The 15332-nt window shown below is 39.8% G+C and overlaps 1 protein-coding gene across 3 annotated transcripts in view; it reads right to left on the reverse strand.

Moving 5' to 3' along the window:
- The window catches only part of tbc1d5 (TBC1 domain family, member 5), a 485913-nt gene that overhangs the window by 177538 nt on the left and 293043 nt on the right, over positions 1-15332 (reverse strand). For all 3 annotated transcript variants that reach the window (XM_063044063.1, XM_063044064.1, XM_063044062.1), the window contains 5 exons: positions 8860-8962; positions 8040-8128; positions 6215-6265; positions 6059-6128; positions 906-1078 (listed from right to left, as the gene is read on the reverse strand). In XM_063044063.1, coding sequence (XP_062900133.1) covers positions 906-1078; positions 6059-6128; positions 6215-6265; positions 8040-8128; positions 8860-8962 — 486 coding nt within the window. The remainder of the gene's footprint in view (positions 1-905; positions 1079-6058; positions 6129-6214; positions 6266-8039; positions 8129-8859; positions 8963-15332) is intronic.

Below are 15332 nucleotides of genomic sequence, written 5' to 3' on the forward strand. Positions count from 1 at the left end.
TGAAAGGGTAATGAGAGAAACTAGTTATTGGAAAGACAATTGTCAGGAAAATCCTGGAATTCAGTATGAAGAACGGTAGACTGGACATAAAAAATTGTTTTCAGGTTAGGAAGCAACCAAATTTCAATTGGAGTCACATGAAGTTTCTTCAGGAAATGAGAAAGTTAATCTTAAAAAGAATTAAAATAAGTCTGTATCCTTATAACAATTTAGGTTTAAGTCAAGCTATCTTAATTTTCTCCATCTTACCTCATTCTTTTTAAGCATCTAATTCAACATACATGAATCTTAACTTTGTAGGAATAACATTGTTGTTTCTATATCATTAGGCTTAAAAATCTGTTGATATAGTTATTACAGATGACATGTACATACAGTACATGAAAGAATTTCCAAAGCCATTTCAAGAGAATTATATTGATTTACACACCCTTGCACTCAATGGTTTTCTCACATGGCCAGAATAAATGCAAAAGAACGTTTCCTTTAGTAATAGTGGAAAGAGACTACACAATTTAAAGATAAATGTAAAATATCCAAATTTCTTTTCTGTTCTTGTATACATAGATTTTTTTTCTGTGCCTGATGTTATGAAATAAACATTCGTTATTCTATAGTTCCTGATTAAATGGTGCTCTGTTATTAAATACTCAAGAATGGAAATTTGTTTTTCAGTTAGAAGTATTGTAACATGGGCAATACTGAACTCCATTTCCGAAGCTACAGGTTATGATGAATCTAAACTTTGGAAGCTGCATTCAATGTGTGTATGTGACTATTGCAATTTACTATTTGGGCCTAAGGATGATTTTGTGCTCAATAATATTTTAGATAATTTGCATGATAAAACCATTAATAATTATTTTAACAGAACAAAACAAATAAAATTACAAAGCCTCACTTACATTCCATAAATCTGAGGAGCAATTTCCAGTCGATTAAGGTGCATGTAAAGCTCCGTGTCATATTTTTTTAATAACTGATCCTGAATCCGATTCACTTTAGAAACTATTGCGAGTGATGGTCCTAGATCCTGAGGTCTAGCAAATGGTACAGCTGTGACCATCTCTTCTTTACCCTAAAGAGATAAAATGAGTACCACGATCAAAACTCTAAAACTTTATTACCTATAAAATATTTCACTGTATTACTTAGTAATTATCTGATGAGCTTTGTAAATTTCTATAAAATCTCTATTAATTCCAATTAATCTCACTAATGAGATTTCATGTCATGTCAGATACTGTGACCAAAGTACACTTGAATAAAAACCATGAACAGTATGCCACTCACCCTGAAGTAAAAATAACAATTTATCTTTTTAGTAGTTACTTTCTCCTTCTTAAATGTGTAATATAAATAGCACTGTCCTTATCTCTTGCTTTAAATTACCACTGCTAGTAATTACAAGTTTAAATTGTCAGCCAATCTCAGGTTATCAAATATTCTTGTGAAGAAACAACCAATTTTATAGAGCTAGCTCCAAACCAGCATTCTTAACTTAGGTTATAAGCAAGGATACAGGTGCTATTGAAATATTTGAATAGGTTTATTAATTCTATTTCCACCTGTATGTGTACTACTAAACTCCAAACACAGGAACTGTACATTGAAAAACCAGCAATTAGGGAGTACAGGTTTCATTGTAGTCACAGTGATACACATTGTTATTGAAATTTCAGGCATCTAACATTCCAGTTGTTTGCCAAGCTATCAATTCTCAAGATTCTCATCTGTAGCGGAGCAGTCAACCTATTTAAACATCACTCTTAAATTGAGGAAGAGTCTTCAGTGTCCTTACTCCTTACTGGGGAAGGATATCAAGTATCCTCCTAATGCATCTCTATTGACCAATACCTGATGCTAATAAAGGCATTCCAAGCTCACCTGTCAATTCAGGGCTATGAGAATTTACAAATCTTACAGGGTATTGTCCATTTTACTTTTTTACTATAAGTTTACTTTTGATATAAAAGTTTTCATTGAAGCCCTTGATGAATCTCTTGGAAAGGCTATGGGAATAAGAGGTATGCTATTACTAGGAAGTGTGGGCATCCAGACCAAAGCCTCCCTATACATGAATAATGTTGTGGTTTTCTGCTTGGATTCATGACTTGTCTGCAGATTGAATACCTCATCAATCAGTTCGTGTTGGCATTGAGTGCCTAAGTCAACTGCAAGAAGAACAAAGCCATGCTCTTGGGCAACTGGGATACTGAAGGTGCCAAAAATTTGATTCAAAGGGGCTGAGACATGCAACAGAAAGTGACTGGAGTGGAGGGGCTAGGGTGAAACAAAACTTGAGACTGCAAAAGAGGCACTCTCTTCAATAACTGGGAAGAACCTGGTTACTGGGGTAAGGTGCTCTCTGTGCAGCAGTACCCAGTAGAGGTGTGGCCCATTCACTAACGAAGGGTCTTGGCCTGAAATGTTGACTGTTTATTCCTTTCTATAGATGCTGCCTGACTTGCTGAGTTCCTCCAACATTCTATGCGTGTGGCCCATTCACTGTTCCTCCACCCTGCCAGTCACCGCAGCCTTCATCCAATCTCCACTGCTGCACAACTTATCCTTCATCGAAAGGTTCTTCCAGGCAAACACCTTGGGCCGCAAATCCTTCAGGCAGTGGTCTCATGAAACTGTGGGACAAAGACACATGGGGTTGTTCCCTATACAGACTGCCCAGGTCATCTGGCAAAATGCCTCATCGCCAAAACTCACCAATAAGCAGCACGACCTCACTTGGTTTGTGCGGCCCTTGTCAGTTCCTACCTACAAGGTGAGAATCTCATTCCCAATGCACACTGCTCCAGGTACAGCCGGGATGAGGAAGAGGACACGGTCACCTACTGTATCTCCTTGCGGACTGTATATTTGCAGAAGGTCTAGAGAAGGATGCAAGTGGTTCATCCAAGCAACTGCATAACAGAGGACTTTCTGATCTATGGGCTTTTCCCAGGGACACAAGTTCCACTGGTAGAACACCAATTCATTGGTCTGTCCAAAACCTGTTGATTTTCCAGTACAATGAGATCTCCACTGTTGCCAGCCGGCTCACTCCAGGCTGCAGGTGTATGTGTTGAGAGATGCACTGAAACACATTGCAAAAGCTGAATGGGAGGAATTGCAGTCTAGCCATTGGACATTGAGGGTCTGGGTCTGGTCTGAAGCTCATCAAACGACGAAAATCTGTATCACCTGAGTTGGGTCACGTGAGTGGCAACAGAGCTAGATATACAAAAATGTGCTAACAATACCAATGTACAGAAGTGGTAACATTCTGAATATATAGACTGAATTACGTGGCAAATGTAGAAAGCCATGCACGGCATTTTATCTTTTGTACTGATAATACTGGTATTACTTTGATGTTAGTATGTCATTCTGAGCCATATTATTTCACATGGGCAAAAGTTAAGGAGTTTTCACAAACTGGAAAGTTTAGGGAGTTTTAGAATATAAGGCAGTGGTGGAAAGGTCACCAGTCGTGGGGCAATTAAATTCTTGGATTGAAGTAGACCACACCTGGAGAAAGGAGAGTCACTTAGGACTGTGGGAAATAACAGAAGTAAGAAGGTCACAGTGGGTCTTAAAATTAAGCTGCGAATTTTAAAATCAAAGTGTTGTTCGACTGGAAGCCAAAGCGACTAAATGAATCAAAGAAGATGTTTTCATTTTGTATATTTGAAATAGTTCACCCTATACATGCATTTTCAAATAAATTAGAAAATGTTTGAGCCTAAATACTTCATGACATGTATTTACATGCCTGTGCAGCAAATAATTTAAGACCAAATCTGTTCATTCATGTTCCTCAGAACTAAATGTTTTAAAAATTTCCCTAAGAATTGTAAATTTAACAAAATAATTATTAAGCTACTAAGTAACAGCATTTCCAGACTATACAAATAATTGGTGGCCAGTCAGTTAGGAATCAGCTCAACAAAAATTGGCAATCTTAATTGTTCAGCATGATTGGCCAATATTTCCAATTTGGCATCAACTATAATTTGAACACCTTGGCCAAAATTCTTTTGTCAAAGTCATTTATAACAATAAGAACCATTGGCTTTAACACTGATACCTATGAGACTTCATTATACATCACTTTCCACTCCTAATACTTTCCCCATCTTTGAGCCAAGGCTCACAGGTTTGTGATTTGAGAGTTCATCTCTTGTTCCATTTGATACTTTCCAATCTATTAGTCCTCTACTTGATCACAATTAGCTTTGAAATATGTCAGGGAGAAAATTTACTATCTCTTCAATCAATTACAAATATACACTTGGATACAAATTGTTCGAAGCTGAGGCCTAGTTTAGTTTTGAGAATCTAGGGATTTCAACAGGACTTTACAACACAAATGATTTTCTGTCCACACTCTCCCTTCTAAACCAGGGTCACCTAACATTACTGGTTTGGTGACACTTTTGATTTTCTCTGTTCTGATCTCTGTCCCAAAATATTTGTACTTTACAAGAATTTTTGCCAACCCTAAAAATATTTACATTAAATAGTATTGATCGAACAACTAAATACATCTGACTGTTTCTTTTGTGTTTTCTCCATATGATGGTATCCATTGAAAAGACATAGCAAAATGAAATGTACATGGTCTTATATAACACAATACATTATCACCCAAGAAGTTATTTATGAAAGTCTGTTGAGGCAGCTGCTCCAGAACAAAACATCTGTTCCAACAATTTTCCCTAGAATTTTTGAAGACTACTTATACTTTTGGTCATGAACAAATATAAAAAAAACTTTTGTTTAGGGAACCAATGATTATATAGGCAAAATCTACTTACCATATTACCATATCTCTCCCTCTCTTCCCAGAATGAAAGGGTAATTTACACATTTCATGCAACCATACTCACTGGAGAATTGTTTTTGGTCACAAATATTAAGATAATTAGTATAAACTGTTTTAAACAAAAAATAAACCATAAGTTAAGCTAATATCACTGTCAGTGCAATAATACTTAATCTCACAATTCTCTATTGTACCCATTGGGACCTGTACATTTTGTCCCAATTAAGTAACTGCTCCGATTAGCCGACTACTACTATGTCAACTGAGGCCTCGGGGGGCCGGCATAAGGCCAATTAGTCTAAGTTTCATGGAAATAGTTAAAAAGGCATAAAAGAGCCAAACTCCTATTTAACTGAGAAACAAACTATGTTTTAAATGAAATACGGAACCAATTAAAACACTGTCAACACTGCTTCAGTATTATAAAACTGTATATTAGTTCTTAACAGTTCATCCAGTGTATAATGCTGCATCCTTTTGATTGACTGTAAATGAACAAAATCAGTGCAGACTCCTAGTGTAGATAATGGAATGCCTTCATACAATGCTATTGACTATTGCATCTTCCAAATCTTAATTTTTATTTTGAAAATTAAAGTTCATTATTGATATCTTCAAATTCTTCATAGATCCTAACTTGTTGAAGTACTGAAATCCCAGCATTTTCACTCCTGGCTGCTTCTGGCATCTCCAATCCTGAATGCTTGAAATCATAGTGAATAAAACAGTTCTGAATTGTCTTGCTGCTTATTTCTCACCAACTATCAGTGACAAAAATCACTGCTTTTTGAACATGAACACATGCAACTGATGCTATTTAAAAACTGCTCACTCTAAGCACAGAGTTGTGTCTAACGGCCACACAAATGTGTCTAACGCTAGTTAGAAACTGCTCGCTAACAATTTCCTGTCCCAATTAAGTGGCATAGCGTCCCAAATAAACAAAGCAGATCACAGCTATTTTCTCCATTAGTTTTTGTTGTTTAAGGTTCTCCCAAATAAGCAGTGGCCCAATTAATTGGAATCCCCTGTATTTACGGATAAAGAAATGAACAAACCTTGAAAGGAGCCATTAGGAGTAGACAATATTCACAAATGAATGTCATAAGGGAATCAGAAATCAGCATTTCTCACAAGATTTCAGAAATAATTAAATAACTTTGTATTGGTAACTTGAGAAAAATATTCATCCTTGAAATATAATTTGCAATAAATTTATGATTGAAAGAAACATACCTTTCTTATTTCTCTTTCAAAACTTGAAAACCATGGTTCCGCAGTGTCCATAAGTCGTGAAAACATTGCACTGACAAGAGAACAGGGCCAGTTTAAAGAAAAATCTCTCAAGAGAAAAGAAAAATAAATGTATTAAAATTTAGCATTTTAACTTACTAAGCATCATGTTCCAAAAATTCAGGGTTGAGGAGAGTTTTCATTTCCTCACTGTTGAGATATAAATCTGCAAAATTAGTTATATATTCTTTTCTACACTAACAAATTCATTTATGTTTGCTACCTAGCCTATAAAAACTGCCAAAATCCACATACATATTCATATCAGACATAGTAAAAATAGCTAATTTTATAACCATCTTTTACAATGTGCGATATCGAGACAATTGCTAGCAATATAATTGAGATTATTGACATATTTATCTTTTGATTAACACAGTGATTTCTCCCTTCCCCCTCATAAATCCTACTCCATACATCCATTGTACTTTAGTTTATTTTATATAATGGACATATATACACTGTCCAGATAGCCCTGGACAACAAAGATTTATTGCTTCCTGACTATTTTTACGCATATATAATGGATTTTGGGCTGCTGTTCATGAAAATCATCATGAAATTTCCCTAACATGCACCATTTTTTGAAATCATTTACATTTATTATTTCAATTTTGTAGTTCAAGTCTGAATAACTGATGCCAAGATTAAGGAAGGCATTTTTGTTCATCTACAAATTAAACAGGTTATCAATGACAGACAATTCAAGGAATATTTAGTGGGACAAGAGAAAATCGCATGAAAGGAATTCAAGGATGTTGTTGAAAATTTTCTTGGCAACTACAGAGCACCAAATTACGTGCAGCTTGTTGACAATATGCTTCAAGCATACAAAACCATGAAGTGCAACATGTCACTAAAGATTCGTTCTCTGGATTCCCATTTAGACTTCCTCCTGGCAAATTATGGTGCTGTCAGTGACAAGCATGGTGAAAGGTTTCGCCAGGGCATTATGGTCATGGAGAAACAGTATCAGGACAACTTGAATCCATCAATGTTGGCAGTTTATTGTTGGACACTTCAGCAAGAAGCCTCAGACACTGAGTACAAATGAAAATCATCAACAAAATATTTTAGCTTAGTTGAACTATTGCAAAGCTTTAGCACTATTATGCAATTAAATGCAATTATATGCAATAAAACTTAATTTCTTATTTCTCCGAATTCCTACATGACACAACTAGTCTGAAATTACATTTGTGTTCAGTTCCAAGTGGTCTATCATAAACAACATTTCCGAAAAAAAATTGTTGCCCAGTGTAGTTTACTCCTCAAGTGTGCCAGGAACAATACAGTTACTGCAGATGCTTTTCCTTATCCCAAGATCTATCACTTCTATGAAACACCTTGGAAATATTAGTCAAGATTGATATCTAAGCTTTGTTGTTTTTTCTTGCGACTTCAGCATTCATTATGTATTATCTATTTAGAACTCTGGAAAACAACTTTGTGTAGGCTAAGTGACTAATCTAGTTGCTTTATATCAGTTCCATTTATGTAAGCGAAACATTCTTGTGATGGAAACATTGTGGTCAATCAAAAGCAATTGTGTGGGTTTAATATGAGATCAAAAAGAATAGTTATTTTTTCCCCTCTCTTTTTTCCACCCCTACCATTTATTCACTGGAATCCACCATACCTAAATGTACATTAACTTGCAGATGCTGTGCTTTAGAAAAACTAGGAAAGCATCCTTCATCTTTTCTCTCTGCCAATTTACCAGACAAGACTAAGATATTTGCACTCCTGTTTTTATAAATGCAAATCATAAAGCTTTAAAACAGTGAGAACTGCAACCTTCAAGAAGTAATGGCTCCCCTATTAAGGATTGACTTGTACTCTGCATAAAGGGGAAAACAAGACCTCTTTCAACTGCAAAATCTACCATTTGCAAAGATCCAGCATTTAACTGAATAAAACTTGCCTTGGATTAGCCGTCTCACTTGCATGTAAAAAGGCTTGTTGATCACAGTGCAGAATGAAGACAAGAGGAGCCAGTAGTTCGTGCATGCCCTAGAAAGTTAGCATTACAAATAATAATTTTGAATCGAAGTATAAGAAAGCACATACTCTGGAAATAATCTGGGTGCCTGATAAGTGCAATCCATTTGCTGGGTCAGCAAATTCGGACAGTACCATAGCAGTGCCAGTGCTGCCAGAAGGCAGTGTTAACCTGAATTCTTCATGCTGACATATACCAAACTGCTATGGACTCCCAGGTATATTGCATTTTTGAAACTTTGAAGATTTTGCATGGTATATACCATACAAATTACTTCAGTATTCCACAGCTACTATTTATATGTCTAGACTGGTCTACAAATACGAGATAATCATTACTTTTATGTTTAGTTGCCATAGTAAAAGACAAAGAATTAAAGATATAATCTTTCTAATAGTCTGCATGGACATTTAAATGCATAATAAAATATGATCTTGCTTTATAAGGTAAAAGCATGCACCTCTGCAGACAGAAACGTACTCGAGAAATGACAGAATAATTCTTAATGAGAAATTCGCTATATTTAAGTGCATAGAAGTTCCTCCTGCAACAATCTTTGAGAACACAACATGAAAACACATGCAATGTATAACTTACAGCAGACTTAAATGCTTTAGGGACAGAATGTTATGCCCAGAATGAATGCATATTTATTCTTAGTAAATGTCACAAGACACTTTTTCTCACAGTCCAATTTTAAACTGCTTAATTATTCAACCAAACCTGTACAGTATTTCATTACCTGCTTGTAAAGCAGCTGCTCATTTTCCCTCGCATAACAAAACAGGATATCTGTCAAGATCTGCCTCACACTTTCTTGTTGGAAATACTGCATTTCAGGAAACCTGAAAGACACAACATCTCAGTTATTAGAATAGTTGTTGATGCACATAATCTGAATAAATGTTGTTCCTTTTTTCTGCCTTGTACAGGCCCATTTCAGCAATCCAAACAGATGACCTTTTGTTCGTGTTACAATGGCCTTAAGGTTCTACTTGAAGCCTGCTAGTTTGTAATAAAAATTTTTAAAAATTACAATCCAAAATGTATATATTGTAAGTATTAAAATAAATTACACATATAAATCTATCAGAAAAAATAATAGTATATAACCTCTTATAAAAGCAAAAAACACTTGAGTACCACACGTGCCAGATGAACTGAATACCTTACTTAAGAACATGTATCATACGAGCCTGGACAAGTACTCCTATGCCAGCTTAACTGAGCAACTTCATTGTTCAACTATAGTGCCCTTACCTACTTCCAAATAAAATCAAAGCTCTCAAGATATTAATGTTATTAATAACACTTCATGTCATGCCTAAGGTAAAGTGACAGATTGCATTCCTGAACCAATGTGATCCTTGCAGTGATAGTGCAAGGCAAGATATTCTAGGATCTCACAGGAAATACTGAAGAAGCCCTTTTTACCAAGAGTATGGCATAAATGAAGAACTAGCTGCATTGGGGAGTAGTGAAAATGCATGTTAAGGAAGGAGGATAATGATATAAGCAAATTAGGAACATAGGGTTATACTGATTGAGCCAGATGAGAAAAGATGACAAAGACCTGTAGTTTTTAGACATTAAGGGGAATCAGGGAAAATAGAGTCAGTGCAGGAAAGTGGTGTTGAGGTAAATGATTAACCACAATTGTTATGAATAGCAGGGCAAGTACATGGGATAAAATAGTCTTCTTGTTCTTCTTTTGATTATGTTCTTATAATGAACGGTTCCTTAAGATTGTCATAGCTGGGGGGAGGGGATAGGTAATGAGGATAAGCTCCAACTATCTAGTAATGCTCCCAAAGGTTTGCATCTCAAATAGCCTCTAACAATCGAGCCCAGCTCCTGTCCTTCATGTGTGGCTTAGCTACTAAGCCCAGTGGAACTGTTTCTACTGACAGGAGAAGGGGCAAAGGTGGGTACCTGGTGCCTTAAAAAAACAGTCGTTTCGGGCAGATAGGGCTCGTCATGCATGGTTGGCAGCTCATCTCGGAGAAGGAAAACTCTGATCTCAAACCTGTGCCACCTTGTGGCTCTACCCACTCGGGGAAGGTTCCACGAGTAAACCCCGAAGGAAAATCAGGACTTGCAGTCCCTAAGTTTAATGCTGACTGGCAACTCCTGTAACGCCACTGGTGCCAAACTGTATCAGTCTCTGACGTTCCTTTGGATTCATCAGCTTCGTAGAGAGTGGGAGCCTACTGCATGGGCAACAGCTTTCTTTCGTACTGCCCTGGCTAGTGTACTGGCTTGCATATCGACTATATGTAGACAACTTGGACGTAACATCCATGGTCGGCCCTGACCTACGGAGGGACTCCTCTCTATAATGAACATAGGAGCTAGGAGGAGGATAAACACACCTGAAGGATATCTGGGCCAAGTATCTATCTTTGACCATTGATTATGATACCAAACAACGACGTTAAGAAAGCAGAGAGGCTTCAAAAAGACACACAGGTTTAGTGTATAAGCAAGGACATAACAGATGTAATTTTATATGAAAAGAATATAAGATAGTAAAATAACATCATTTTAAAAGATGAGAATTCAAAATGTCATCGAAAACAGGGTTTTCAACCAAAAATGGATGCTACTAGCATGCAGAACTGTCTAGGCATCCTTGTATATGAATCACTAAAAATTAATATGCAGGTAAAGGAAACAACAAGAAAGGTAAACAAAATGTTGGTCTTTAGTGGAAGAAGATTTGAGTATAAGAATAGAAACATCTTGCTCCTCTTCTATAATGCCTTGGTAAGACTTCATCTGGAATACTAGTTTTCCTACTTTAGGGACAATATATGTGCCATTAAGGAAGTGCACCAGAGGTACACAAGATTAATTCTTAGGCTAGAGGACTTATTGTACAAGGAAAGGTTAAGGAGCTATTTTCTTCAGTTAGCATAAAACAGATACTATTGGAAATACTCAGGAGGTCAGTTAGCATTTATTTTGATTTCAGATATGATCCATAGCATTTTCTACTACTTTCAGTTACTTATATGGAAATAGCAATGGCCTTTTTAAATCGGAGCAAGAGACCGAGAGAGAAGGAGTAAGGAATCTCGGAGAGAAGACATTTTTTCTGTTTTACACTGCTCGGGGTAAAGGGGCTAGACTGCACAGGCGCGTGACGTGGAGTGCCAAAGGTTTAAAAAGGAGAGTAATTTTCAATGGTCCTTTTTAAATCGGAGCAAGAGGCCGAGAGAAAAGGGGTAAGGAATCTCGGAGAGAAAACATTTTTTTTTACACTGCTCGGGGAAAAGAGACTAGACTGCGCAGGTGCGTGACGTAGAGCACCAAAGGTTTAAAAAAAAGACCACCATATACAGCGGGCAGCAGAGTGAGAGGGAGCAGAGTGGGACGGCTTTGGCTCAACAGGCTTTGGCGTGAACAGGCAGAGGCGAGGGTAGGTTCTGGTAAATTTTGTTCTGTTTGTTTAGAGTAGGGAGAATGCCAGGCAGGATGTTGGAATGCTCCTCTTGCAGGATGTGGGAAGTCAGGGAGACCTCCAGTCTCCCTGACAACCACAACTGCAAGAAGTGCATCCAGCTGCAGCTCCTAACAAACCGCGTTAGGGAACTGGAGCAGGAGCTGGATGACCTTCGGATCATTCGGGAGAATGAAGTGTTTATAGATAGTAGTTTCAGGGAGGTAGTTACGCCAAAGTAGCAGCGCACATGTAATTGGGTTTGTTACGTACCCCGTAACTGGGTTGCCAAACCAGCAGAAATGGATCACTCAGTTGGAGTCTGGATTACTAGGACTAAGAAAGTTTTATTAAAGAAACAAGCAACACAGTAATCGAAAGGATAATAAATGCAACAGTTCAGCAATGATAAACACACATGTGCACAGAATTAAGATAACAGCATCAATCAAGCTCTATCGTTGTCTAGGGGTAAATGACCAAATTTCAAAGTGACACAAAAGTTCAGTCCAATTTAGTTCAGTTCGCAGTAATCGTTGCCATGGCGATGGACAATGTGGGGGGGGAGAGAGAGAGAGAACGGGAACGACTGATCATTCAGAAACGGCTTCCACTCACAGACCGGCGATATTGCTCACAAGCAGCTTTCCGGGCAGGTCCTTTGTGATGTCGCCTGAGGTCACCGACTGCGACCCCTCCTCCAGATGCGGTTGATCCTCTGCAGTGAACCCGGCACCCAAGCGAAGGTGGACACACACTGGGTTCCCGCTGATTGTACCTTTCCACCCTGTGCGTTTAAGGTCCGGTACATCCCACCGACTCGTGAGAGGCGCACCGCTTCCAGGGTCTCGTTACCTCGGGCGTCGTGTGTGTCTGCCTTAGCGAACCTGTCCCTTTTTATCCTCCTGCTGGGGTATCGCCTGTCCATCACTTCAAACAGTTCAGGGTTCAAAAGGGGAGCTGCTCCAGACAGCTCTCTCTCTCCCATCCCTTCATTACACATCTCCACGTGCTGCTTCATTGTCCCTTATCTCTCCTTCCCCTGAGGACAGGTGGCAGACCAACTGCTGATCTCACAGGACAGCTAACATCTATGTGTATTCTCGTCACACTTCCCCCCTTTTAAGGATTTTTACCAGGAGGTAAAAATTACAAACATGAATACATTATTTGATACACACAAATATACATCATTATCAGCTATTTGGCTAATACAGAGAATTTGAAGTTGTCAACACCTTGACAGACAGTCATCACATTTTCTGTTCCTTTTATAGGTGTTATTAAAATCCCTTAGATCAGGCTCCAATTTAGCAAACTTCATAGTGGCCAAAAACACTGATGAATTGCGATCAATGTAACCTCTCATTTGGTTTTGTCCCGGACCACAATAACAAGGGTCGTCCCATTCCAACTCAGTTTTATTTCGCAAGGGCTTAGTAGGAGGGGGAGGGGTAGTGACCGCAGAGTTATTGCAAAACTTCCTACAGTACCCCACCATCTCCAAGAGCCTTCTGAGGGCCCTCTTGTCTGTCGGGGTTGGGAGGTCAGCGATAGCCTGCACTGTAGCTTGCATCGCTGCCAGCTGCCCCTGTGTCACCACAATTCCCAGGTAAGTGACCCATTTTCTTCAAGGTTCACTATCAAGCTGGCTTCAGACAGCCGTATTAAATTGCCAATACACACCTCTGTGTTCGTCAGCCCTTTAGTCACTGAATTACTCATTATATATGGATGTTGTTTACTAGGCTAGCCTATTGTAACAGACACCACCCAACGTCCCAGTTCTTTGCATCGCCTCGGGACAATCAACCACACGGGTGCGAGTCGTTTAATTACTCCTAAAGAGTCGCTTTGTTCGGGGATTAAGGGAGAGACCTTATCAGTAGACCTGGCCAAAACAATAGCCTTCTCCCATCTGATCGATCCTATACTAATCTTCTCAAAATGGTTTTTTTCTCTTATCGGGGGCCCCTAGCTTAATTGATTTCCACGTTAACACCGACTAGGTTTGTTAGCATATCAAAAGCCGGTGACCGTCTCAGTTCGCGTCGGTCATGATCAATAACATCCTTCCCCCTGGGCAGTCGGTAAACCTCTTTCAGGATTCCACCAACTGTTTCCTCCAGCACCGCAAAATGTCCACCGGGGGGTACCTCATGGGCCATGTTAAAAACCTCATCCCCATAACCCTTTTGCACCACCCCCCACTCCTCATCTGCAGGTACTGTACTTGATTTCCCTTTTTTCCTTAGCACTTCCTCCTCCACACAATAGCCTACTAGTTCCCTTGTCAAAGCTGTGTCAGAGAGAGCTGTCTCTGCCGAAACCATCAGCCCCTCGTCTCGCTCCTGTGTCTGCACAAATTCTTTCCTGACTACTGCTACGTCTGTCCCAGCTCCCTCACTGCCTCTTGTCTCACTACACTCTTTCTTTTCATTTTCTACCCTCTTCTCCTACAAGGTTGGCAGAAACATTTCAGCTAAATTCACTACCGTGGTCCCGTGATGAACCTGTGAGTCCATGGGCGGGGCCTCAATGCTGGCAGGCTGACCTGTCAATCTCACGACTGGGAACACGATTCCCCCGGCGATGTCATTACCGAGCAAAACTTCCACGCCTTTCATCGGTAATTCAGACCTCACCCCGATCGTGACTAGTCCAGAGACCAGGCTGCTTTGTAAGTGTATCTGGTGCAAAGGGACTGACTCTGTCCCTTCCCCAACACCTTTGACCTCTACCTCCCCAGTCTGGGTCTCTGAGCTAAACTCTAATACACTCTTCAGTATTAGTGACTGACACACTCCCGTGTCTCTCCAGATCCGCACTGGAACTGGTTTTAACCCCTCCTTCACTGACACCAATCCAGCCGAGATAAACCTCTCGCGCCCTTCCTGAACTTTGGCAGACCTGACCGTCCCTAGCGGTTCGCTTAACAGCTCGATACAGCCATTCAAAATTTCCGCTTTTCCTTTCCCCGTCTCCTTCCTTGGGGCAAAGCACCTGGACGCAAAGTGTCCGGCTTTCCCACAATTATAACAGACGACCCCAGGAGACTTCCTACCAGACTGCTCCCGGTCTACCTTATCCTTTTCACTAGTCCCCGGCTTACTTTCTAACTTTTCCAGCGGACTCTCCCCGCCGTCCTGACTACCCTTCTGGTAGCCTTTACTCGGGGCAAACTTCATTTTATGCGTCAACGCATACTCATCCGCTAACTTAGCAGTTGCGGCTAACGTGGCTGCCTCTTTCTCATCGAGGTAGGGTCTCATACCCTCAGGGACACAACCTTTAAACTGCTCAATCAGGATCAGCTGTAGCAATCTGTCATAATCCCCCTCTACCCCCTTCGAGGCGCACCAACGCTCACAATATGTCTGCATCTCATTGGCAAACTCCAAATACGTGCGGTCCCACTGCTTCCTCGCATTCCGGAACCTCTGCCGGTATGCCTCCGGGACCAACTCATAAACACTGAGGATGGCCTCTTTTACCACCTCATACCTCTGGGCATCTTCCGCAGACAGAGCTGAGTTCCTCGGTCACCCGGAACCCTCCACCTTAGTTTGGCACGAGCCCCTGCTCTGCCCTTAACCTTAACTTCTCCAATTCGAATTCCCTTTCCCTCTGTTTCTCCTCTCTCTCCAACTGTCTGTCCCTCTCTTTCTCTTCTCTCTCCAACTCTCTCTCTCTCCAAATGTCTCTCTCTCTTTCTCTTCTCTCTCCAACTGTCTTTCTCTCTCTTTCTCTTCTCGCTCCAACTGTCTCTCTCT

The sequence above is a fragment of the Mobula hypostoma genome, chromosome 3 (genome assembly GCF_963921235.1).
Source record: "Mobula hypostoma chromosome 3, sMobHyp1.1, whole genome shotgun sequence".
Lineage (NCBI taxonomy): Eukaryota > Metazoa > Chordata > Chondrichthyes > Myliobatiformes > Myliobatidae > Mobula > Mobula hypostoma.